This window comes from Lathyrus oleraceus, chromosome 6, assembly GCF_024323335.1.
Source record: "Lathyrus oleraceus cultivar Zhongwan6 chromosome 6, CAAS_Psat_ZW6_1.0, whole genome shotgun sequence".
NCBI classification, from domain to species: Eukaryota; Viridiplantae; Streptophyta; class Magnoliopsida; order Fabales; family Fabaceae; genus Lathyrus; species Lathyrus oleraceus.
The window spans coordinates 26,141,936-26,168,389 of record NC_066584.1 but is presented as its reverse complement, the minus strand read 5'-3'; the positions used below and the strand labels follow the sequence as shown (position 1 = coordinate 26,168,389).

The 26,454-nt window shown below is 32.8% G+C and overlaps 2 protein-coding genes across 3 annotated transcripts; both read right to left on the bottom strand.

The window, feature by feature from the left end:
• Positions 1-519: 519 nt before the first annotated feature.
• On the bottom strand, positions 520-5,239 carry LOC127098181 (enhancer of rudimentary homolog). Its single transcript, XM_051036692.1, has 4 exons — positions 4,981-5,239; positions 4,748-4,847; positions 1,818-1,938; positions 520-895 (listed from the first exon to the last, which is right to left on the bottom strand). The coding sequence occupies exons 1-4, from the start codon at positions 4,981-4,983 to the stop codon at positions 805-807; spliced, it is 315 nt and encodes a 104-aa protein (XP_050892649.1). The 5' UTR covers positions 4,984-5,239; the 3' UTR covers positions 520-804.
• An 11,573-nt stretch (positions 5,240-16,812) lies between these two features.
• Positions 16,813-19,409, bottom strand: LOC127098180 (probable folate-biopterin transporter 6). Of its 2 annotated transcripts, XM_051036691.1 has the most exons (5): positions 18,582-19,409; positions 18,388-18,489; positions 18,060-18,233; positions 17,552-17,600; positions 16,813-17,389 (listed from the first exon to the last, which is right to left on the bottom strand). In XM_051036691.1, exons 1-5 carry the CDS (start codon positions 19,170-19,172, stop codon positions 17,004-17,006), a joined length of 1,302 nt encoding a protein of 433 aa, XP_050892648.1. In that variant the 5' UTR covers positions 19,173-19,409; the 3' UTR covers positions 16,813-17,003. The 2 variants fall into 2 exon arrangements, with proteins under 2 accessions (XP_050892648.1, XP_050892647.1); XM_051036690.1 differs by having other exon boundaries at positions 16,813-17,600.
• Between the last annotated feature and the right edge of the window lie 7,045 nt (positions 19,410-26,454).

Here is a 26,454-nt window from a genome sequence, read left to right as displayed (position 1 = left end):
ATAGTCTAAGAGAAACATCGAGGAAACGTAAACAAAATAACACTAGTTCAGAAAACAGGTTTTGATATGAATGTAACATTGGTAGATGTTGAAGGTTCCCGGCAATTGGATCCGATTTCATCCATTGCCAGGCATTGACAAGAGGAGGAAGAAAAGGATCAGTGTCTGAAATAGGAAGAGGTGATGAAAAATGAAGTGAAATACCACAAGTCGTGAACAAGTTTAACATGTGACACTAGACACTAGACTTCCATCAATCTCCATCATAGTCTAACAATCAAAAGCTAAAAGCTGATGACTAAGATTAAAAATCCTCACTCTAGAAATCAAAATGGAAAGAGAAAGTCTTGCAACAAAAACCATAAATTACTACTATAAACAGGTTTAAAACTTGATTTTTCTACACGCACTTACTACCTCAACTATAATCCCACATCCACCGCAACACATTAAACATGTTGGATAAGAACTAGTATTTGCATGACCCTGTTAATGAAAAATCATAGATGTTAGGACAGGTAAACAAACAGTGCAACTTATTATTATTATATAGTACAAGATGAAGATTTTTTAACAAGGCCGAGTCTTCTAGATATAGAACACTTGACAAGGATAAAACAAGCCCGGTTTAAATCGCTTGTTTCCGAAACTTCGCTGGCACTAGCTATTATATAAAACGCACCAACAGTATGTGCAATAATAATATTAAGTAACATAGCCATCAAAGGATAGCCCACATAACAGATAAGTTCTCCCTCTGGGTGATTTTCTTTATACATCTAATTGCTAAAACTTTGGGTTCAATCAATGAGCCAATTTCTTCAAATGTTGAAACGTCTGTTGCTTAATCCACTCTCGGTCATACGGCAAGTAAGCAAGAATTGAACTGTCATAACTGCAAGTAGAAACCAATCAGTCAGTCATTAATCAATGTCAATGAAAACCACACATGCACAAAGAAAGACAACTACAGACAGAGACAGTTGAAGTAAGGTATTACCTAAGTTCACCTTATTCTCCTACTTTTTTTTCTCTATAGTGTCAGAATGGGTAAAGCAAACATATGATGCAACAAATGATTGATTCATTAAGTCCTTAACACCAGGTAAAAGGGGGCATGCAGAGAGGGAGGGAAGGGTGTTACAAACCAGTGCCACTTTTTCTCCAGCACTTTACTCTATCAGGGGTTTAAGACTAAACACCAGGAAAAAAGGGGCATGCAGAGAGGAAGGAAGAGAAAGGGAGTTACAAACCATTGTCACTTTTTATCCAACACTTCAGTGTATCAAGGGTTTAAGACCTCTTTCTGACTCATAATTGCTGCCAATTTTCTCACACATAATCCTAATTGCTGCCAATTTTCTTACACATAATCTTAATTTCTGCCAATTCTCTCACACATAATATTAATTGCAAATTCCATGATTCACTCAATAAAGTTGAATCATGGAAAGCTCAAATCATCAGTATATACTCTTTTGCCTTTTCTCAATCATTTTTTTCTCTTTTCTTTTCACTGAATGTGATTTTACAATTTTTTTAAATCAGAAAGCGCAGACAAATCATATACTGAACTAGATATGAACAAACAACTACTGAATAAAAAGCTTTTCTTGAACCATGAAAAGCATCAGTATATATCCTTTCACTTTTTCTTTTCCATCTATTATTTCTCTTATTATTCATTTTCTGAAAATCATAAAACGCCGACAAATCATATATCTACTCATTACTAACAGATAGATCTGACTATTAAAGACCTATGCATGCACAGATTTGAGAGAGAGAGAGAGAGAGAGAGAGAGAGAGAGAGATACACTAGAGCACTCATGTCAGCAAGACCGTCTATGAAGTTGTAGAGATCCGTAATATCATAAGAGAGATTTCTGACGGCTGGATTCAACTCCTTCAGCTTTCTTTCATACATTGCACATATGCCTGTAAAATCACAGGATTAAAACCTCTATTTAATGCTGATAACTAATACATACACAAAGCATCAACAAATAACATAATACAAAAAATAAAATAGGTTGTAAATCCCGGATAAATGCACGGAATAGCCGGCCCCAAAATTGGAATAACGGTATAGCCTATTCCAGGATCAGGAATAACTTAGCAGCTGCTCTGGATGCCATCCGTATATAACACACTGTGGAGCACGGTAGAGGGGACACTATTTTACCCTATTAATAACCTATAAAATAATTTTCAAATGTATTGTCCCATATCTCCAAGAATGAATGAATCGTTTAGTTATCCACTTATAGACAGTATGTTTGATGTTTAAACTTTCCATAGACTGTCATAAATTGTCACAGTCCCTACTCACCAAAAAAAACACAATTTACAGATTGTCCAAAACACCAAGCACATAGTTGACGGACTTAATCACCTCATTCAGCCAAACATCATAAAACTTGAACAGAGACAACTGAGAATCCAATTTTATTATAGGAATAAGAAGTATATCCTGAATATAAAATCCAACACAACTTGCAAAAATATTTAAAATTATAATTGACCGGAGATGCAATATACATCATCCAATATTTAACACTCATATATATGCATGCAAAATGGCATTAGTAAGACCGATTTATATATGCATACAAAATAGCATTAGTAAAACAAAAAAAAACAGTGTGATTAATGGCGGATCGCAGAAAATAGAGGATTGCCAGAAATCCAATATTCAGAAATAGTGGATAGCGTAGCAGATAAATAATGGAAGCCGCAAAGCAGTTGAAATATAAATAATTGTATAAAAAATAAAGCATGTTGCATACAAATGAAAACTGTGCGAACATAAATTAAAAAAGTAACTAACATAAAACTCAAAATCTCAATATAGTTAAAGCAACTAATAAAACATGATGCATAGTTGCATACATTGTATGAAGGAGATGAAGGAACGTAGTGAAGGACAAAGCAGTTAATTGATGAAGGAGACAGAGCAGTTAGCATCTTTTTTTGAGGTGGTGAGATGTGTCTTTATATATCATATCCACTAACTAACTCACCACTTAAGGTTTTGTACTTTTTTAATGTTTTAAATTTTTTGGATACCACTGCAGGTTCTGTAATTTTTTAATGTTTTAAAAAGTTTGACCACCGCTAACACACACAACTCCGCTATTCATTACGTACCTCCATAACAGATATACCAAAACGCACAGCTATAACGCAAATAGCGGAGTTAACATATTGTATCGACTACCCCAAATTCTGATACATAATAGTAGTATAGTGGTGCTACACTGTTGTTTTAACAACACTGACAAAGAAAACCTTAAATCACTTCAAATACTTGTGTAAATTTAAATTCACAAGAATAGCTCACAAGAAAGATAATTAAAACTATAAATCACATTTCAAATACTTACATAAATGTAAATTCATTCATAAACATGATCGCATAAACGTTACAAATATCGTAAGATTATACGATTCAACTATTAACAAGGAGGATTCTTACTGATTCCACCAAAATAGGATTATTTGTACTCTTAATAGCTGAGGACATGCACGAAATCGTGAGATTTTACAATTCAAATCACGACTTTAACTACCATGTCATCTGCCAAGGAAAATAGGTTTGGACGGTATAAAACTAAGACAGTATATAAAAAGAAAAGAAATCTTGAAATCACACTCAAGGTTTTATTGCATCACAATCATGGAGACGACAACAATTCTACCGCCATAGTTAATAAATCTCATCATTTGCAATCTATCTAAAAAGAAAGTATTTTATAACAAGGCTTTAAGAATCTGCAATAATTGAGAACACTTTTTCAATATCAAAGTAAGAAAAAAATAAAAGGCTTATCTCACTAGGTGCGGTCAGCTACATAGATCAAAACTAAACTATAACGCCCAATCATAAATCATGTATAAAGCAAATCAATAAAAAAAAATTTAAAGGTTTTATGTACAGTTTCTCTGGGCATTCTTAGACCTCTAATTTTTAGACTACTATTCATCTTATCTATTCCATTTCTCTAGGCACCCGATAGTATGTTTTTCCCAAATTATTGAAAACCATATATTCTTGATGCTGATGCTCCTTGCATCAACTACATTATTCACACTTCCTATACCAATCCACTATCGTAAAATCAGTCAAAACCAAAATATTACAGGACAATGCTTAAAAGGAAATCGAGAAAGCCAATCTAATGTGAAATGCACCAAATGCTTGGGTAGAAAGGAAGCAAGATGACAAAAACAAAAACAAAACAAAAAACAAAAAAGAAAATAAAATTAAGCATAAAAATCTTTCCTAGAGATAATAGAGTATCAGATTTTATTTTGACCCAGCACTTATGCAGTGAAATACTTCTTCATGAGTTCATCGGCAAACTTAATCAAAATCTAATCAATAATATTTGAAACCACGATCCATGCAAATCCTAACAAACAACAATCCATTGACAAATGAGGATAAACCTAATCAAAATCATTGCATCCAAATCATAATATTCAAATCAAAAGAACTTGGTTAATAATAAGCAATCATCCTAATTTCCTGAGACCAAATGAAGGTAACAAAATACATAAATCCATCCAGAAGAAGAACACTAATCAGTAAAATCAAAAGAGAACAAAAAAAACAAAAACTCAGCCTGTGTACACTATTATTTACTATCGATGAAATTACACATAAAAAACATTAAAAAAAAAAAAAGCAAAACCTAAATCAGCAAATAAACAATGAAACAGCAGGAGGAGAATTGAATATTACCATCCATAGCTAGAGATACTGTGTTATAATCCTTGAAAGTTCTGGTTGCTCTGTTATGAGATGTTTGGATTAGAATAATCGTGTGGCGATTATTATTAGCCTGAGAATGAAAAAAAAAACACAAAAGATTAGCATGAATGATGATAAATAAACCTAATTTGAGAGAGGAAAAAAACGAAATTGGATTCGGTGAGAAAAACGAGAGTTGAATAATCAGGGGAAGGAAATCTTACCATAGCAGAAGAAGAATGATGAATCGGAAGAAGCTCTCGTTTGAAGTTGGTTTTTCTGGTTTGCGAAAACACGACACGACACAAAGCTGCGCTAGACTTGAATGAAGACTAAAATGGACCCTATAGTGGCAATTTCGATATTCGAGCTTATCTAAAATATCGAAATCGGAGCCGGGGTTTTAGGGTTTACATTAATTGGCTCGGCTTGGTTAGTCCATTTTAATTAATCAAGTTTCATGTTAAGTTAATTATCACTCTTTTTTTTTTTGTCAAATTTAATTGGGTGATTATTGTGTTCTGATGATTTAGATTTGGTCATGGGTTATGATTATTCAAATGTGTCAAGCTTACTTAGTACTAGTATGTTTTAAAAGTATATCTTTAGAAATTAAGGGCAGGTTGTTACCGATGGAAGCAGGTAGTGTCATGTTTTTTCTTCTTCTTGTTATCCTATATGTTGTCAGGCTATTGATCATATCTTCGTTAATTGTACTAAAATTTTGTTTTATTTTAAGTTGGACATTAATTTCAACAGAGTTCTAATACGTCTATAATACTATCATGAACTATATTTCCTCTACCGTTTATGTCACATGGTGTAAAATAAATTTTAAGATCTTCGAGGAAAAGATAATACCTATTACGAATTTAACTTAAAAGATTTGGTAAATTGTCTACGATTTTTAACATTTAATAAAAGAACTGCATCTTAATGACCATCAACATGGGAAAGGGAGAACGATTAAGGATCATCACTCGTATTCTATGATTTCTCAACAGTATAGCAATAGGCAAATTCCAAATCATATATGAAAACAAAAAAATTAAAGTTAATAACATAAACAAGACGAGAAAGATAGAAAAGGGAAATGGACTAAACCTAATAAGTAGTTTATGAAAATCAATAGTGATGCAAATCTATATGAAGACAACAATTAAGATTGTGGAATTGGCATTCGCGATAAGCACGATGATATGGTTGTGGCAGGGACAAAGAAGATTTGTGGCTTCACATATGTGTTTGTCGCAGTGACATCTGTCATACTTAAAGCTTTGAGATTGCAAAAGACCATGGAATTCATTGTATATTAAAGTGGAATCAAACTATTTGAGCCTTATATATCTAGTGGAGAAGAAATTTAAGTCGAGAGGGTTTATGAAGAACTTGGTAAAATCGATAAACGAAATTAGGGTTTCATATGAGAAAACCTTATTTAGGCATATGGGTAAAGTTAAGAATCGGGCTAGCCATTATTTTGTCCAATAGAGTTTGGGTTGCACATATTCTCGGCCCTATTAAAAACATTTCAATGCCCGAGTATTATTCATAAATGGCCTTATATATATATATATATATATATATATATATATATATATATATATATATATATATATATATATATATATATATATATATATATATATATATATATATAAATTAGTGGATACAAGTTATGATAAAGTTTACTCCTAGACTCAAGAAAAAATAATTAAATTTATATAGGATCTCTCCTTGTCAAAAATAAGATGATATATATATAGGATCACCCACGATGTCCTCCAAATAAAAGAAATTAAATTTATTTAGAGAATAAGTTGTTAGTTACTCTAAAATCAAATATCAAATTTTCATGGAGGTTCTGATCAACAATACGGAAAGCAAACCACGACCACATGTTGATGATCTTAAGATTACATTCCAAGACAATGAACGGGGCCAAAGTCTCGATATTGGAAAAACACTAATAGTCACTCTTGTGGGGAAAATATTTTAAGATGTTAGAGAGTTATATCCAAATGTAATGGACCAAAAATGGTGAAATGGAAGTTAACGATTTTCTTGTTTACTTTCTCATTAAAGTTGATTATATGCACGCATTATATGAAATTCCTTGGATGCTTTTCGGTTATTTATTGTTAGTCTAAATGTAGAGAAAAATAATTCTACAAAGTATTGCAACCATGAAGAAGTTATTAGTTTGGATTAGAATATTTAGGTTATCCCTAGAAATATAAAATGACATGTTTCTAACGTGGATTAAAACATCACTAGAATCTTTGGTGAACATGGATTGAATTACTTTAATACATTCTTGTGGAAAATTTTCTAGAATATATGTGAAAATCAACCTTGAGAAACCTCTTATATCATACATTGTTATGAAAAAACACACAATTTCCTCCAATATAAGATCTTGCATTAATTATGGAAAGTGCAGGTTGCAACATTTTGTGGTCCTTTTTACAAACTCAACAAAATATTCTTAATTCGATTTCAATTAACACTTTAATTCTGTTTTGAAGACATTCAAACATTTTTTGAAGAATATACCTCTAAGCCAACTACCAATACCATGTTTTAAAGGGGAATGCAGTAGCCATAAAAATTGTGGAAGAGTAATATGTTGATGATCTTAATAGCTGCAAAAATTTACTTCATGGAAGGATAATGTTGAAGAAATGAGAATCTTCTCTAATAATCGATAATTGATGCATTGCATGAAAATTTAAGTGCTCTTTGTAATGTTTTTGAAAAATGGTATCTCACACCTATTGCTAAGGTTTTTTATCTTGTTTTTTCATTTTCATCTTATGAGGGTTTTGGAAGTACGTTTGTGTATCCAGTCTCTAGGTATCCTTAGCGTATTCACCTAGACACCAGACTTTAATATAGATTTGGTTAAAAATACAAATATACAAGTTTGGATTATAATATATGGTATTCGTATTAAATATTAGAGATCAAGAATTCTTTTTTCAATCGCAAGAGGTATTGGTGTCCTTCTAGCCTTAGATAAAGCAACTAATAGTAAAAAAAAATGGATATTAAGCTAGAACTTTTGTGGATATTTATTTGTTATAAATATTGCCAAATTTCCTTCTTACTAAAATGGAAGGTTATGCTTTTAATGTTGTTGTTGAGTACAAAAAATATCTTCATTACGTTGATTCTATTGATTATCCCGGTCCCTTCAAGAATACCCCAAAGTTCAGTGATTAACATCGAACACCTGCCTAAACCTTTATTGAATCCGCAAAACCAATTCCCTTTGCAGTCCCGAATCACTCCCTCACATCCAGCCATCTGGTTTTGGAACATTGCACCATCAGTATTTAGTACCACCCAATTCTTCTTAGGGGGTGCCCACGTAGTCACTCGAGGCTTCACCATGCGCGAAGTAACTTGCACTTGCCATTTCTTACTGACTTAATACATTTGAGCCAGGCATTTGAAATTTTTCACAATGTCAACTTACATTACATAATATTCAGTTTACATTCTCTTGTTCTTCCAATACCAGGTCCCGTGACACACCATAGCCCATAAACTCTGCCAGTTTGTCTCTCTTTTTTTTCACTACAGTTCTAATGCAAATTTAAATTTATCCAATCCTTAGCATTTTTCTCGAATAAGTTGTCCCTAAGTTTCATATCCACCATATTTAAATAGATGAATTTAATAGCGGGGAAGTCTCGAAGGACATGTTGCATCATTTCTTGCATGTTCCCACATTCACTGCACTAAGGATCTAAAAGTTACCTTCAAGCTAAAGCAACCTTTGTTTTCAACCCATCATGCTTCATCACCCATATACAAAGTCATACTCTTTATGGTGCATCAATCCTCCAAATGATCTTCCAATCTTCATCATCAGTATTTCTCTCTGATTCAAACCAGCTATCATATGTTGATGCAATCGAGAACTTATCAGCTATCAGTATATCTTTTTAACTTGAAACCTCCTCATGCATGTGCTCTTAGGAACTATAGACATGAGCACAAAGTAATAAATAGGGAAATGGCCCAAGTTATGATAGAAGCTTTTTGTAGGTCATGGGCAGAATGGATGGTTAAGCGCAGCTTAGCGCTATGTCTCAAAATCGCTTAATTCCACCAAATTTCGAAGGTTTGGGCCTCATTTTTTGTGCAAGCGTTAGAAGATGCGTCTAACCAATCACAGTTTATTGTGAAGTGGTGTTTATGACTTTTAGCTCTTTTGAGGGGGAACCTATTTATTTAGGGCGTTTAATTGTTGAGAATATCAAATACATGGCTAACATTGCACAAAGAGCTTGTGGGTATTTTTGTATTATAAACAAATTGTGCAGGAGAACAGGTGTGTCCGTTTAGCCCGAAGACAAAATGATTAGTCCAAAGGCGCCTCCCAATGCTTCAGCAATAAGGAGGCTGGAACATATGCATCACACAGAAGCTGCTCATCGTGATCTAGAGGATAATCAAGCGGGAAATGACGAAGGATTCTTCCAACCACAAGTGCAACAACAACAATAAGTGTAAGCTCAACATGCTTCAGCGTTTAAAGAAGAATGAAAGCTCACACAGTGGGGGTTACAAGGTGGATAACGGAAGTTTCACCCACTTTGTATGCTGAACATCCGAGATTCGTGTTCCGAGACTTCTATAATCAGCAAGAAGACCATATGTCGACTCATAGCTTAAGAGCCCAATTTGTTCATAGCTTAAGAGCCCAGATTGCAACAACTGAAGAGATGGAGAATTACTTCACCAACCAAGATCAAGAGCAAGCAAGGAGGAGAAGCCATATGTGGGCAGAATGGAGTAGACATAATAACAACTTCAACAACACAATAAATGATATGTATGATCTTTTCCACAATAATAATATATGAAAAGACATGTGGTTTGTTTTTACTTCTTAGAAGATTTTATTTTTATTTTTAAAATGTATACCTAGAGAAGAGTAATAGCTACTATAATCACTCTTCCCCCATTGTATTATTCAGTTGAATTGTCTGTAATGAACAAGTTTGTAGCAGTGTTTCTTTTAGATTTACAAATTTGCACCTTTAGCATTGAACAAATGAACTAAGAGAAACTTGATCATCAGGAAAGAAACTTACAACTTGAAGGAAAATGATGATAAAAGAATCAAAGGACTTGTACTCAACGTCCAGATACCTCAACTCGTAAGGTTTGAGCCAAATAAATTCCATTGTTCATTATTCTTTCTTATTGAGTGTATCCATGCATTATTGTTTTATCTGATTTGAACTATTTTTGGTTACATTTGTCTTGATTTATTAACACACACTGAGGCAGTTGTTTGCCTATAACTTGGAGCCTTTTTAGCCACCTTGTAGTAATAGGTATATCCATTGCAAACCACTTTGAGCTTAGTCTTTCTTTTGGTAACTTAGCCTTAATTTTCAGTCGTATGACTTGAAAGATTTTATCTTTCCACCCTATCTTTGGAGTTAGGTAGAATTATAATTCTTAAGTGGTATGCAAAAGATTAAGTTTGGGATTGCTCTTGGAAGTGACCAAAGTTCTAGGTTTGGGGTTGAAGTGCTAGATAAAATTGGTCAAAAATTCAAAAAAAATGAGAAAATAAGAAGTGAAAAAAAAGACTTCTTACAAAAAGGGACTAAAAAATGCATATTAAGGACCACAATTGAAATATCTATAGTACCATAAAGAAGAAACAAATGGGTATGATAATAGAAGGAGAATTAGGTACCTAACTCCAAAGGTTTAATCCTACTTCGCCAAAAATATCCTACCCAAACGTAAGCCAAGATATAACCGAAAAGGCCATCAAATGTGTGTGTTTTGATTTATTTAATGAATTATATTAGAATATGATCAAGCTAAGCATAAACTATTTTGCATGTTGATTGAGAGATTACCTTATCCATAAAGTGATTTAAGATGAGATGAGAGACATGTTGAGTACTCGTCAAAGTTTGAGGATGTTTTCCGAATTTGTCGAATGGAAGTTGTAAGTTAGAATGATGGTTAGGTAAATAAAAAATTATATGGTGATGTTAAAATGTTATTGTGCAACTTATTTTTTGTGGAAATGTGTAGTTGTAGGCAAGTTACTTGAGGACAAACAACGATTCAAGTATGGGGTTGTGATGACAGTTTGCTAGTGCATAAATTCAGTTGAAGAAACATATCAAAACAAGTTAAAGAGGAGCAAAAATGAAGAACAAATACTAAAGAATGAGGAAAAAATAGATAAGTGTGAAGAAATAGGGACTTAGTGAAAAATCAGGTGAAAAAGGGAGCAAAAGCATGCAACTACTGGAATAACTATGCACATCATCGCGCATGCGATATGGATGTATTATTTGCATCGCGCGTGCGATGTAGGTCATCACATGGGTGATGAACCCTTTTCTAGGATTTTCTGATGCATTCTAGTCCATTCTGAAGGCTTTTTAAAGGGGAATTTGTCACGTTTTCAAGGGTTACAAAATTTGGCACAACAAGTACGAGTTTTGCAACACCATAAGGAGCAGAGAGCATTTTAACTAATATGGATAATAACATTGATAGCTGGAAGAACAATAGTTAAAATTCTAGTTATAGTCATGGTGATTCTTTAGTAGATGTCAGCAACATAAATAATTTACTATGTCATAAAAAAAATTCAGTTAGGGATAGTAATAGCAATAGTTCTGACATACATTATCCTTATGATACTAATGATACTAAATATAAATGGACTAATAACATTAATCGTAATATTTTTTATGTTAAATATTCTTTTAATCTGTTTTTGGGCACATAGGGAATACCGACCATTCGTCTGTGTTGGACCTAGGGAAATTATTGTGTTTATGCTGGTTGAATACCGATATGATACCCTGAGTAGTGGCTAGTGAATTAACGCTTTATTGCATTGTCTAATCCTTCTTACACTGGTGGACTTGGGATAGAAAACTTTGAGTAGTGATTAGTGAGCTATATCGCAAGGGATTGGTTATAACGGTTTTGTTAATTCCTCGTGGGATTATAGTGTCAATATCATTCATGTAATGCATTGAACATCAACAATAGAGAAATGGGGGATTTTATACACAACCTAATCGCTTTTATAGTTCTGTCTGAACACTTTATTTTATTTTCGCATTTGAACTTGAACCCCCCACCCCCACCCCACCCCATGTTTACTATTTCTTGAGACTTGTACAATTTTGTCTTGTTAGATAACAATCCTTGTGGATTCGATTTTTTGATTACTGTGACATTATCGGTACACTTACCAAAAAGTCATCAACAACATCAAAGCAAATGGGGTGAGAAACAACAAACTAATATAAACTGTGTAAAGAATGGCAAGGTAGATAATACACAACAAATATACATTCATTACACATCCATCAACAAAATGTACGATCTCATGACTACATTTACATTTTCACATCCAATCAACGCATCTTGAACAATCAACTACATATTCAATCATGTTTACAAATGTACTCCGCAACTGACTCATTATACGCACGATACCAATCATGAACACTCTGGTTCATCTTACTCTCGATCCCCTCCAGAGGACCAAAGCACACCAAATATTTACCATCATCATAGTTAATGCTTCATCGACTCCCACCTGAAACCAGCTACTCGCTCCCGATCCCCACCATAGGACCAGAGCACACCAAAATTTGTTACCATCAGAATAGGTAACGCTTCACTAATTCTTCATTAGAATTAGCTATTCGCTCCCGATCCACACCGCCGGACTAGAGCACACCAAGATTGGACCGAAGTTTGTACACCATGATGCATGACTCTCAACAACATGCATTATCACCAAAAAGGTTCACCAAAAGGATCCTCATGCACATCTCACCATTTATGCAACACATCGTTCATCATACCTAACCATCAATCCATGTCACAACATCACTAAACAATAACAAATAGCAGTAACTCAACAAATTTAAATTCATAAGTAATTATTCATGTTACTTTACCAAAAAACAATACATCATCGTATAACCATAACGACTCGCTAACCGATCACACAAGTTAGCATAAACATTGACATAGTAGGTACATAATTAGAATTTAAACAGTTCACCAAGCATCACCATGTAACATCTTTGCGCGTTAGCTTTCCAACGCTTTAAAACGTGCCTCAATCTGAATCACGAAACACAAGTTACACTCGAAAATATCTCACTTGGTACAAAATCCAAGGAGCTACTACTACCGCCTGTAGCACTCCCCAGGCCAAAAAAAACCTTTGGGCATGCCTCTGGTACAAAAACCAGAGGGTTGTTACGGTCGCCTGTAGTAGTGCCCATAAAACCCCAAATTCTCGCGATTTTGTACGATCACTCTTATTTTTCAGTCGTTCATCAGACCCTAAACCCCAAGTTTGGACCTTTAACAATCCCAAAACATACCATACATCATTGTACATGAAAACATGTGGATTTTTATCATCTCTTAACATCTAACTCAATAATACATCATTTATCTATGACTAACATGCAATTCACTCAATTCATCATGGATTCATCATAGCAACACATATAAGCACAAGGTTCATCAACAACTTTTAGAAATTCATCATAAACCATTCATAATAAGAAAAACCTAAGAACCTTAATGAGGTTAAGAACTCATCATCACTATCCATAATACAATACACCTAATTGGTAGTCCTTTCCCCCTCTTTACCTTAGATTTCCAGAAATTGATGATGAGTCAAGTAACTTATATGGCTTCCTTCTTCAAATTCCCAATTTTTTCTCTTTTTTTTCTTTTGCCTATTTTCTCCACAAAATTCAGTTTTATGTAAAACTCTTCAAACTCTCTTCCTTCAAATATAACTTAGGATTTTCTACACACTTCTTCCCAATTACCTCATTAACTCTCAATTTTCTTAATTCACATTATTGCCCCAACTCCCTAACTCCTTGCTCCCTTTTATTTCTCCAAATTCTCCACATTGGCCTAATTCTATCATTTACTATTATTTAATTAATTCAAATAAAACACTATTTATTATAATAATTAATTAAAATTCTAATAATTTCTAAGCAAATAAACTAAACTCTTACTCTCTTTATACCTCTATTCCAATGATAATTATCCCCATAATCACACAACAATAATTTAAAAATACCAATTAATCAAATACAATTCCAAATAATTCAATTAAATTAATTAATCGAATTTGGGGTGTTACACTTTACGCTGGCGTTTCTTCTACCAAAACCAAATCACCTTCCTCTTCATCATCATTGTCTTATGTCTCTCTAGGTATCTTCAAATACTCAATGTCAATGTGATAACTCTTAACACCCAAAAGCTCAACTTTCCCTATTCTAGAGTCATCCAATTTTGAAGTAACCCTAACATCAACTTCGTGGGCTGTAGCGGCAATTGGCCATGAGGGTTTAGTGACTTGGGCTATGTTTTGGTTTGGCATAGTGTTTCCCGATTCAATTTTGCCAAGAATCGAACTAATTTTGCGTTGTATTCTTTTGCCCATTGGCCCCTTTTCAATATCCTTAAGTAACTTGTCAATTTGAATCTTCACGCTCCCATGTGTTCTTCCCGCTTTGTGCTTATCCTTCACCACTCCTTTAGAAGCTATAACGAGCCTCTGTTTTATGTGGGGATATTTGTTGACTTTCTTTTTATCTGCTTGCAACATTTCATTCACGTGCATGTTTTCTTTAACTTTTTCCAGTTCCTTGTGTATATTGACCTCCACTTTTTCTTTCCCCGTTGGCACCTCCCCTATTATGAGAACATCAAGTTGTATCTTTCTGTTGGTCTCCTCCAGTTCATGCTCATTAGTTTGCTCATCTTCTTCTCGTAGTAGCTTGCATCTAGACCCTATCACGCCATTATTACTGCTATCTCTTTTCATGTTATCACGTTGCTTCAACTGATTTCCTCCTTGTACCTTCATACATTTGGATTTCCATGTTCTCTTGGTTTTTTGGACCACCATCCAAGGTCCCTTATCGACTTGTTGGTTGCCTATCTTCTTTTTTTCATTACTTTGTACGCCCCTAGAGTCCTTTTCCCTATCTCCACTCCACATTGCTCTTTGGTTACACATCCAGAAGTTTCATGCCAAAATATTCCACATACAAGACACAAGAGATGAAGGCCTTCATATTCCACTTTATAGTGTTTTCCTTTAATGGAAAACATGGCTAATAATGGTTGTTTCAAATTCACTTGAACTCGCATACGAGTGTATTTCCCTCTATCTCTGGATAATATTGTCTTGTCCACCTTAATCATCTTCCATATTCAGTTTCCAACGAATGTTAACACCTTATGATCATAATACTCAATGGGCAAGCCTGAGATTCTCACCCATACCGCAATATGGTCAATAGCATAAGCGTTAGTACAGAAGTTTGTATGTCATTCCCGCACTGAAAGATAGTGGTCGTAAATAAGCCAAGGCCTTCCATGAGTGAAACTTGTCAATCTTCTTCACACGTAAACGTAACAAGATAGTAATCTTGCCCTAGATCAACGATGTTCAATGCCCTTTTTTTTCCACAACTGATTAAGCCTTGTCTCCAAAACTTTGAAGCCCAATCTCCTGCCCATTATCTTTATAATGACACCTTTCTTCCAAGGTTCTGCAGTTCTTCATTCTTATTTCGCTAATAGAACGAACTCTAGACACTAGTAATCTCCGACTTTTATTTCTTCCACTAGCATACCTTCTAGACAATCTTATTCCTCTACAATTTCCTCTTCCTGCATCTTCTTGAGTGACTACCCAATAACCATGTTTTTGTAAGACACCATTATGTAAGAGCCAGTGACCTTTTCCGATCTAACGACATCTTCTTCCTCTTCAAACGTTACAGAGTTCGTAATTTCTTGATCTTTGAATTTTTTGTGCTTCTTTATCGCTGATCATCTTCTTGCATGCAAGATTCATGGTTTATCAGATTAAACCCTAGCAAGGGAGTTGACATGAGAATTTACAATTACATTATATTGTCACATATAGGGATGAAAATTGGTAGAGTTTAGATAAGGTACTGTAGTACTCATTCCAATACTGCAGTTTGAAAAAATCTTCGAACCCGAGTCCATATCCGTCCGGGCACCGACCTTTATACCTGTATCTTATGAGTACAAAAGTACCCTTACTCATACCCGTTATCTGCATTTCTAGTTAAAATAAAGTTATCAATAGAAAAATATCATATCATTTTAAAATTGTAACAAAATTTACAAAAAAATCAAAATCAAAATTTTTATTATTGAATTATGAAATAAAAGAATACTTATATTAAAATGTGTAATAGTTTAATTGTGATGTATTTTTTTAAAGAGATAGACATACACATTTTTTATATGATGATATAAATTAATATATATAAAAATATATATTGTGCGGGTATGGAATAGGATAAATATTTAACTACCTGTAACATATTCATACCAACATATTTTAATGAGTAATTATTAGTGTTCGCATCCGTATTTGTTATACGAGTTTTTATCCTATTTGTTGGGTGTAATTTTTGTTGGTGTCAATTGGATACCAGTATAATTGTTATCTCTAGTAGGTCCACATCATCATCTTTAACGAAACAAATGGCCAGAAGATTTGGTTTGTTAGACGTCAAACAAGTTTTAAAAGTTTGGGTTTTTCCTATTGGTAAATTCCATAGAGTAAACGCTAGGTCCCTGCAATTTCAATTTGAGAGAGGGAAGGAGAGAGAGTTACAAAATGAAATCAATTTTAGATTTCATCTCTTCTTTTAATAACCATCATGTTGCATTTCCACATGTAACAACATAAAAATTACAAAAATAAAAATCAAATCAGCACCATTAGTCAGAGACTTTTTTTTAACAGATTTTTGAGGACATAGACTGACATCTAAAAAAAAAGTAATATATAGGAACTTCAATAAAAAAAGATTTAAGAATTAAAATTTTTAAAAAAAAAAACTCACCAAGAAAAATACTATGAAAACTTTATACATTCAACATTCTTTTAAAAAAAATAAAGGATTATCGAACTATTCCAATTTCTGGAGGAAATTTGAAAGAATAAGCACAACCAGAAACTTGTAAATTGTATGTATTTAAAAAGTAAATCTAAAACAAATTATTTTTGTGTATACCATTCGTGTAATTAATCAATATAATCTATACAAGAATGTTCTTATACAAAAATCCATGTATATGCATGTAACTAAATGCATATAGTGGTTAACATTAGTTACATGACAAAACTTCTCTAAACTTCAATTTTGGCGTTGATGGGAACAAGCTCCAAGGTCTCTTCATCAACATTACCATCTCTTTTATCCATTTCACAACCATCAGAAGGAAGCAATCCTTCATAAGGTCCTACATTAGGAACAAGAAAAACCAAAACAAGTGTAACAAATCTAAGAATGTCCCTTATAAGAACAGCCAACCATAGGTTGTTAAAATCACTTCTGGTAATATGAAGGACGCGTAGAAGTAACCCTCCACCCCATTTGGATATAAGTGCACCAACACTATCAATACACATTAAAAGAGCGAAAAATGTTCCTTCAATTCCTAGAGGACATAGTTTTGCACTCAGTACCATCATTGGCATCCACCTTATTTTGCCTGTGATTCTAACAGCGGTTTCTTCAATGACAACAAAAAAGTAGTCAGGGATTCCAATTTTCAAATTCCAACGGAGAACAAAGATTAAGTCCAATACGCCTGATATTGCGTATAGGAGTTGTGCATAGAATACTAGGTTTCTAAATGTGTAGTTTTTTAGATACTTGTGGTAGATTAGAACACCTATTATTGAAGCCACTGCTCCAATTGCATAGATTACTCCAACAAACTCCTGCATAAGAAAAAACAAGGGACCAAAACTAAATTAGAAAAAAAAATGGTTTTGAAAAAATTTGTCACTTCTTAAGTTTCATTTTGGATATACAACTTAATTAAACACTTTGATAAGTTATTTGAGAGTTTATAGAAATAAACTGAAAACAAATTATAGACATGCCATAAGCATTTTCCATAAATTCTCTCTAACAGTCTCCGCAAGTGCTTATGGTAACATGCAAGTTCAAATAAGCTAATCCAAACAAGGCCTCCGTGATCTGCAAACAGAATATGGGATCGGGATTGCCCAAAGTAAAAAATCCATAGTCACTGCAGTTAGCTAATCTAAGCAATTGAATACAAATTCTAAGTTTGGTAAATCGACCCCAACCGTTTGATATACATCAATAGTTGACATCTTAACTGCAGTGACTACTGATCGTATAGAATCAATTTTCCAAAACATGGGAGGTACCTGAGAGAATGCAGGACCGGCTTTTGAATCAGTATACCAGTAAAAGTGACCTTCATGAGTGGTTACATTAAGAGAAAGGGAAAGGAACATGTAAAGAGAAGGCTTCCACGCTTGAGGATACTTTATTGTTTTGTACATGCTTCTAATTGTCATTCCCGCATTCTCCATCGCTCCCTGCAAAATCTAGCGTGTTTAGTTGGATCATCAAGCTAATTTAGCATTTACTAAGTTTAATAGGGGAAAAAAGTTATGACAAAACTTTATGATACAAGTTGATTCATGTAACTGATTTGACTTTGTGCAAATAGGATCATGAAAATCTCCTAACCTGCTTCTTTTCAGTATGCAAGCCAATGGCTCTCTTTTCATAGATCACAAAACCCAGTACAATTGTCAAAGCAGGAAAAATTGCCATAAGACCAAGTGACCCCTAAAGTAACAACAAAAAAATCCCATTCAGACATTTTTACAAACAGTTGGTGAAAACGAAGTATAAGAACAAAAGAAAACACTTTTCCAAACCTGTGGACCAAGATGATGAACAAAGAATCCACTAACAAGATACCCAATAAGAGCACCAGAGCCCGAACAAAAGCCACACAAACTCTGCAAATCAGGAGCCAAACCCGGAACCTCAATACTATTCCTTGCAATACAAGCATCAATAGTAACATCCGCAATAGCAAGACTAGCAGAAACACCAAGAAAACACATCAACGCCGCCACAGGAGCAAGGTTTCCTTTCACCGCAACCACAGAAGCCGACACCAATCCAACAACTCCGGCGAGGATAAAATAAGGGCGGCGACGGTAACCCAGTAACGGAAAAGCGTCGGTGAGAATCCCCCAAATGGGTTTGAGAATCCATGGTATGAAGTAAATACCAACGTAGAGTTGAACAGTTGAAGGTTGTATTTTTTGAATGTCTTTCCAGTAATAATCTGAAACGAGTTTGAAGAATGAACCGGAGAAGCCTTGGCCTATGCCGTATATTAGGAAAATTCCTGCTATGAAAGATGGGTTGAGATGATGGGTTAGCATTGTTAGCCATTGTATTGGTTGGGTTAGGATTGATATGAATGGGTTTTTGGTTTGATCTTGTTGGGTTGACATGGTTGAGATTGTTTTGTTAGATCATGTTTTGGATTTAGAGGAAGATGAAATTAGAAGGTTTTTGGTTTGACTTGAAAACTTTAGAGATAGTTGAATTTGGGAGGGAGTGTAGTTGTACTCAAATTATTAATTGGTGCATTTGCAACTTGTATGTGATTTTTAAGTCAAATAGTTGCCGGTGATATAATATAAGTAGATCTAGTTAAATTCAGTTGGAGAAAGTTACTATGATTAGATGGAGGCGATGCTAAGAGGATATGATGATCTAGCTGCACATATTTATATAATTTCAACATAAGAGTCAATACTAAAAATAAAAAAAATAAAAAAAAGTCTAATTCGCATTTTTCTTGATCTGTTTTAAAATAGTACTAATTGTTAATCAATGCAATATTTATTTTTCTTTTTTACAATTATATTATATATTTTTTTATTCAATTACTTTATTAATTACAATTAATAATAAATAATATTAATTTTATTATTGAAATCACTGAATATAACTATTTCTTTAAGAATTACACGTTAAATTATTCAAATAAAATATTTTTTATGAGAAATTGGGAGGATACTTAATTTATATTTATTTTTTAAATTAAACATATTTTTTAATTAAAATTCCAAAATAATCTATATTTTAAAATATTTACGAAAATAACTACATTCCATGAAGTATGTGTCAGTTGGACTAACGCATCCAATTTCTCATTTCACAAAGGCGTTAATGACCCAGGCGCATGCATGCAATAAAGTCAATTGCATTGACGTTTGCATACACTACATCATGTGTAAGCGTCAATGCATGTGGCACATGCTCTATGTTAATTTTTTTTAATTTTATATTTTATACTTATAAATAGTTAAATTAAATACGTAAATAAAATAATAACTATTAATATTATAATATAAAGTTAAAATACATAACAATTGACAAGAAAATCAATGACCCGCTCGATTGAAACGTCATCGTGTTCCACATCCAGGTGCGTTAACCTGCCTTCGAGGTCTCCCACGATTTTCCTTAGATGTTTGGGGTCTTTGAGTGCTGACATGATGCAATGGTGGCTGGTGTGAAGGTCCGGTGGAATGTCCAACGATATTTGATAGATTTGTCATCATTTCTCCCCAATTGCTAGGGGTGTTGCCGCCAACAGCGCTTCCGTAATTGAGTTCGGTGTCCATGTTGTCGTAGTTGGGTCATTGTGGTTGGATGGTTTGTGGACGGTATGGTTGTCTGAATTGTGACATTGTATCATTTTGGAAATGAAACAATGGTTCATATGGTGTAATAAAGTAAAAAAATGGTTCGGTGTTGGGATGTTTGGGTGTTCATAAGTAAGGGCTATGATGGGATGAGATTGAATCGTATGAATTATTCAGGCTATAGACAGATGTGGTGGTTGCGTATGGTTGTTGGTGGTTAGGGTTTGATTATTTGTTTTGAGTTTGGGTGTGTGGTATGAATTGGTTGCATCGATGGTGTTTGATGGTTGGATGTATATGGTAGGGTGACGATGTGAGGTGGGTCGTTGGGTTTGGGTGGGTTGACATTATTCTTAGGCGGAGATTTGTTGTTGGATGTTTGATGACGAAGCTCATTGGCATGGATCAATCAAATATCTTGGCTCAGACACAAATTGTGGTGTCGTAACCGACATAAACCATGCCATATAATATTGATTCATTTAAGATGTGTTGTCGTCGATTCCTCCAAAGACAACACATCTCTTTTGTGAAGTCTCTCCAATTAGAATAATCTCATTGGTCATCGACTATTTGTTGACACCAATTTCCCAAACATGTCGGAGGATCTGGAATTTGTTGTTTCATGCCGAACTACAGCTTTACATGGTCAGCCTGATGCATCTCCACAATAGTGAGTCGGATGATTGGTGTCTTTGTTGTCCAAACTACAACATCATCATGGTTAACCTGGTGATCACGACCCAAATATGGGCTCCAGATAAATTGTATAACACTTTGACATGATTAGAGGATATGTAATTGGATAATTTTTAAAATCAAAAGTAGAGTTGTTTAGTAGTAATACATCATCTGATCCAATGTGGTCTAAAAGATTGTGATAGACTACTACAGCGTGTTTGGGACACGTGTTGTAGTTTATCCCCTTAACTGACCACCTAGATCAAAAAGATTATAAATATATTAGTTACAATTAGTTGTAGTATAAAGTCTAATAAATTAGATGATTTAATATAAACTTACTTTGTTGCATAGGGGAATGTGAATGGCTTCTCGGTAACTGGGGCGAGTGGCGGCAGTCTTGACCAACCTCATGCTTGTAGCAAATAGGCGCAAGAATAAAACGTACAAGTATTTTTTTTTAGCATTTTTACACAACGAACTATATAGATAGGACACAACAGCTGAACCCCCAATTATATGTTCCTATTTTATTTATGTTTCGTAACAACGACAAATACAAAATATTTACCGTATTACCAATACTTTCAGGAAATAAAAAATTACCAAATAGAATCATAATATAACATTGAACTTTAATTATCTTTTCATACTCAATAGATTCTTAGTTTATTGTTATACTTGAATAATATTGTTTAAGATATTTTAAATTAATACCTTGACCCCTAGGTTGACCCGAAGTTTGTCTCGTAGTTGTGTCTTCACACAAAGGGGCACCCAACAATTCCTCACATATAGAGTTATCTTGGTTAACTCTACCATTTACAGCCCTACCATCAAGTGGTAGACCTAACAACATGCAGACGTTCTCAAGTGTGACGGTACACTCACCGAAATAAAGGTGAAACATGTGGGTCTCTGGTGTCCATCTGTTTAACAAAGCAAGAATAAATTTGTAGTTAACTGATTATGAGACTATGTTGAGTAGATTACCAAAACCGCATCCTCGAAGATATGGTTCTATTAAAGGATCGTGTGGTACATATTCATGTAAAAGCTCGACCTTGAATGAATTAATCTATTGCCCAAACATGGTAAGAATGTGTCATTTGGGAGCAGTTCAAGTTTAATTGAATAAACATGTCAACTTTAAAATGTCCATAGAAAATAACTCAACTTATGGAGTGGATTAAGAAAAACTCAAAATTATATGTTAAATAGAGATGAATTATAAAATAAGTTTGGTAAATTCATAATCCACTACGTATTTCAAGAATTTTCTGAATTGTCCATTTTGACACATTTATAAAAAAATAAATATATATATTCAGATATTATTTTCTACATATTTTAAGAGTTGTCTAAATTGTCAATTTTGACATTTAATATATTCAGATATTAATTTTTTTTTAATTTTTTTTTAATTAAAATATGTGGTTAAAATATAATCTATTGATTGTGTTTAATTTCAAATCAAAATTTTACTAAAACTTTTAAAAACAAATTTTATTTTTATATTTGTATTCTAAGATTAACATATTATCATCAAATATCACAGATAATTATTCATATGACATTAATTACTTGTATATTAAAATATATAGATAATTTTATTAATAGTAAAATTTATATTCTAAGATTAATATATCATCATCAAATATCACAGATAATTATTCATATATATTAATTACTTATATATTAAAATAGATAGATAATTTAATTAATAGTAAAATTTAGAAAATTACACAAATAAAAGATTAAAAAAATTATGTAATTTTTCTTAAAAAATTAAATTACATATATTACATTAATAATTTATAAATTAATACATCACCCCGGAATTGAAATTTTTTGACCTAGAATCATATGTACATACAATGACCATGCTCTTGTCCTTCTCCACTCCATCTGTTTGCAATTCTCATACTCTAAAACACAAAAATAGAAAACCAATCTAACATTTTTCATCTAAATAAAGTACAAATGACTCTAATTTGTTTGAATCATAAAACAATTTATCAAATATGCTTAATTTCGTAACGTATTTATCATTTACATACTTGAATATAATTTGCGAAATCTTAAGTTAGCTATCAAAGATTCCTATAATTTGGATCCTTAATCATGAGGAATGACGGTAAACTACTATATTTTGCATTTGTTTAAGGAATTCCATTTTTCCTCATTTTTATTCAAAATTACATAGAAGTGGAAAGATAAAGTTAAATTTTTGCGACACCGTAAGATACTTCGACATGCATATGATATCACTTGTATCTCAGGTTGAAAGATGAAAGACAGCACAGATTCAAGGTTTTTAGAATGGCTTAGGGCATACATCCTTATCCTTGGTTCAGGGTATTCAGTCTCAAATATCATCTCATTCTTTGTGTCCATTCTAAAATAGAGCCTCATACATTGATTCAAGCTTCAATAGTATTTTTTTTGGATCGGACAAATCTATCTTTGTCTTGGGTCAAATAATATATTCATTCAAATATCATCTCGAATAGGATAAATAAAATAAAATTATAGTATTAATATAAATTGATATAATTAGTTTAAATTTTATATACAATAATAAAATATAATTTTTTTGGGGTATATTTAAGATTTGGGTAGCTGTGTGTCTAGAGAATATTTTCTATTTTTCTATTAAAAATAATTTGTTGAGAAAGTTTTTTATTTTTCCGTTCAAAATTAGTTTGTTGATAGGGTTTGCAATTTTTACGTTCAAAAATTGTAATTAAGAGAGGGTTTGCAATTTTTCCGTTCAAAAATTATAGTAACTGAGAGAGATTTTGCAATTTTTCCGTTTAAAAATTGCAGTTTGGGGGGTTTGCAATTTTCTCCTTAAAATTTGCAATTTAATGAGAGTTTGTAATTTTGTTTTGTAAATATTTGAAGTTGAATTATGATTTTATGAGTTTTTGTTTGAATTTTTTCTTCCTTTTCTTTTTTGTGGGTATGCTTCCGCGTATGTAGAAATTCATTTTTATATTATTTTTCTAACAACGGGTATCAGAGCTAAGGTTCTGATCAAATGAGGAAGGAAGAGTCATAAAAAATTCTAATCAATGGAGGAAGAAGACAAAAATATTGAAGAGTATCCTGAGAATCCATATCTTCTCTTTTTCTTTAATCACAATACGGTTTAACTCGTCGTAGTTTCCTCGAACATGAATTTAGTGGGCTTTGAGGTTCAATACCCTTTAGGCGTCGTTTGACCTAGATGATGAGACAACAAATCCCTCAGGTGAGGTGTTCTATCTTTGGGATAGGACTTCTATCGAGTCCTCAAGCAAGACTAGCGATCAGAAGAATAATATTTGCAGTTATACGAATCATTTAGTTAGACCACAACTTCTAAGCTGTGCGACTCTCACTCAATGATAAGGCGGCTAAGAAGTTTAGTACGCGATACATAATTAGGTTACTAAGTTAAACTTTTCAATTTAATTAGAACACTTATGTTGTTGTATTTGACCCAACAATATGACAATATTTAAGGTTTTACATGTGATAGACTTGCTTAGAATCTTTATAAATATACGTATAATGTTTTGAAGAGAAAATATATGCAAAAAAGCGCAAGGTTATCATCCTTTTCTAAATAGATGCTGTAAAAAAAAGGAGTAAAATGTTGATCGCTTAGTTTGGAATCGTTTAAACAACATTGCTTAATGCTATTGAATGTGGGTGGCAGTTGACATATGAATTGGGTCTCACATTTGTATATAATTTTGCATATGCATTCTCAAAACCAAATGACGTTTTCAAAATGCATATGGAAAATTATATTAAATAAAATAATATTTCATTTCACTCTTTGAACGAAGTAATCTAATTAAATAAAATAAGATTTTTTTGTGCAATCATCTATTAACATATGAATCACTTATCAATGCATTATGAAATTCACATTTTTCTTGTGCAATCATCTATTAACATATGAATCACTTATGAATGCATTATGAAATTCACATGACCTCTCACTCTTTGAGTGAAGTAATCTAATTAAATTAAATAAGATTTTCCTATCCATAACCTCTTAACACATGAATCATATTGGTTTAATTGTAATACTATTTTTTTTATAATTCTTAAATTCAGTTAAGTACAATTTTTTTAATTAATATATTCAAAATCAATAAGCATTAAGAACATCTGTTAATTTATTATTTTGTCTTGCTTTATATTTTTGGTAATTAGCCCATGTACACACATTACAGGTATTGTAAAACCATGAACAACAACTAAATATTCATATACTATTATCATATTGATGCTTAAACTTTATTACCAATAGATCAACATGCTTAAACTTTATTAGCAATCGATGAAGTGAGTCTTCCTATTGAATTTAAGATCACAAAAGACAGTTTTTATTCATGTTTTGAAATTCAAATTAGATAATATTTTGCACTATCCATACAACTGAATAGTGGTTAATATTGAGTAGTGCTCATAATCGATTAATAATGAAGGGAAAAATAAGTTCAGTAAATTAGAACTAAAGAAAGATGAAGATCTAAGAGTTATGTGGAACACATTTCACAGTTACGCAACAAAGGGTTTAATTGAGGTGGATGTGACGGTTGCAAGATCTACCGACGTTATCCTAAAAATTATAAAACATCTTGAATCATCTATCAATGGTTAAGTTATGGTCATGTTATTTTCATGTTATGTTAAGTTATGTCTCTACTACAAAATATACACCTTTTGTAACACCATATTACTACGAGTGTTTAAGCAAGCATAGTAATAACTCATTTTAACGCGTCTGAATTTATTTTTATTTTGTTAAAATACATTTTATCACGGTTCATAATAACAACCGTGATGATAGATGAAATGTTATATGTTTCAAATCCCAACACCAACAAATTTTTTATTTATTTTTTCTTTACAAAAAGGGTTTGTCCATATACTCTTATAAATATAATAAAATTAAAATACCTATCACCACAGGTAGTATCAAAAACCGTTACGAATAGTACTGACATTTTATCATGGTTTTCTTTATCAAACGTGGTGATAAGTTTTCCATATATAAAAGGGAAGTTATCAAGTTTCAAGAAAAAATAGTTGTCTTACTCAAAACATAAAACCATAACATCTCTCTTTCATATTCAACAAACTTGTCTTTCTTCTTCTTTCATAGATGCTGTCTTTCTTCTTCTTTGTACTAAAAGATAATCAAGTCCAACATTATTTCTTCTTTATCTTTCGTCTTGAGGTACGTCATTCCTCCCTATACTTTCTTTCATTCATGTTTTTTTGGGTTTTTCAATCTTCAATACAAATTTTGTTTTTTTGAGACTCACTTTACTATCTCTTTAAAAAATCCTTTTTTTCTTCTCTAACATTTCCTAATACCACCACCATCAAAACT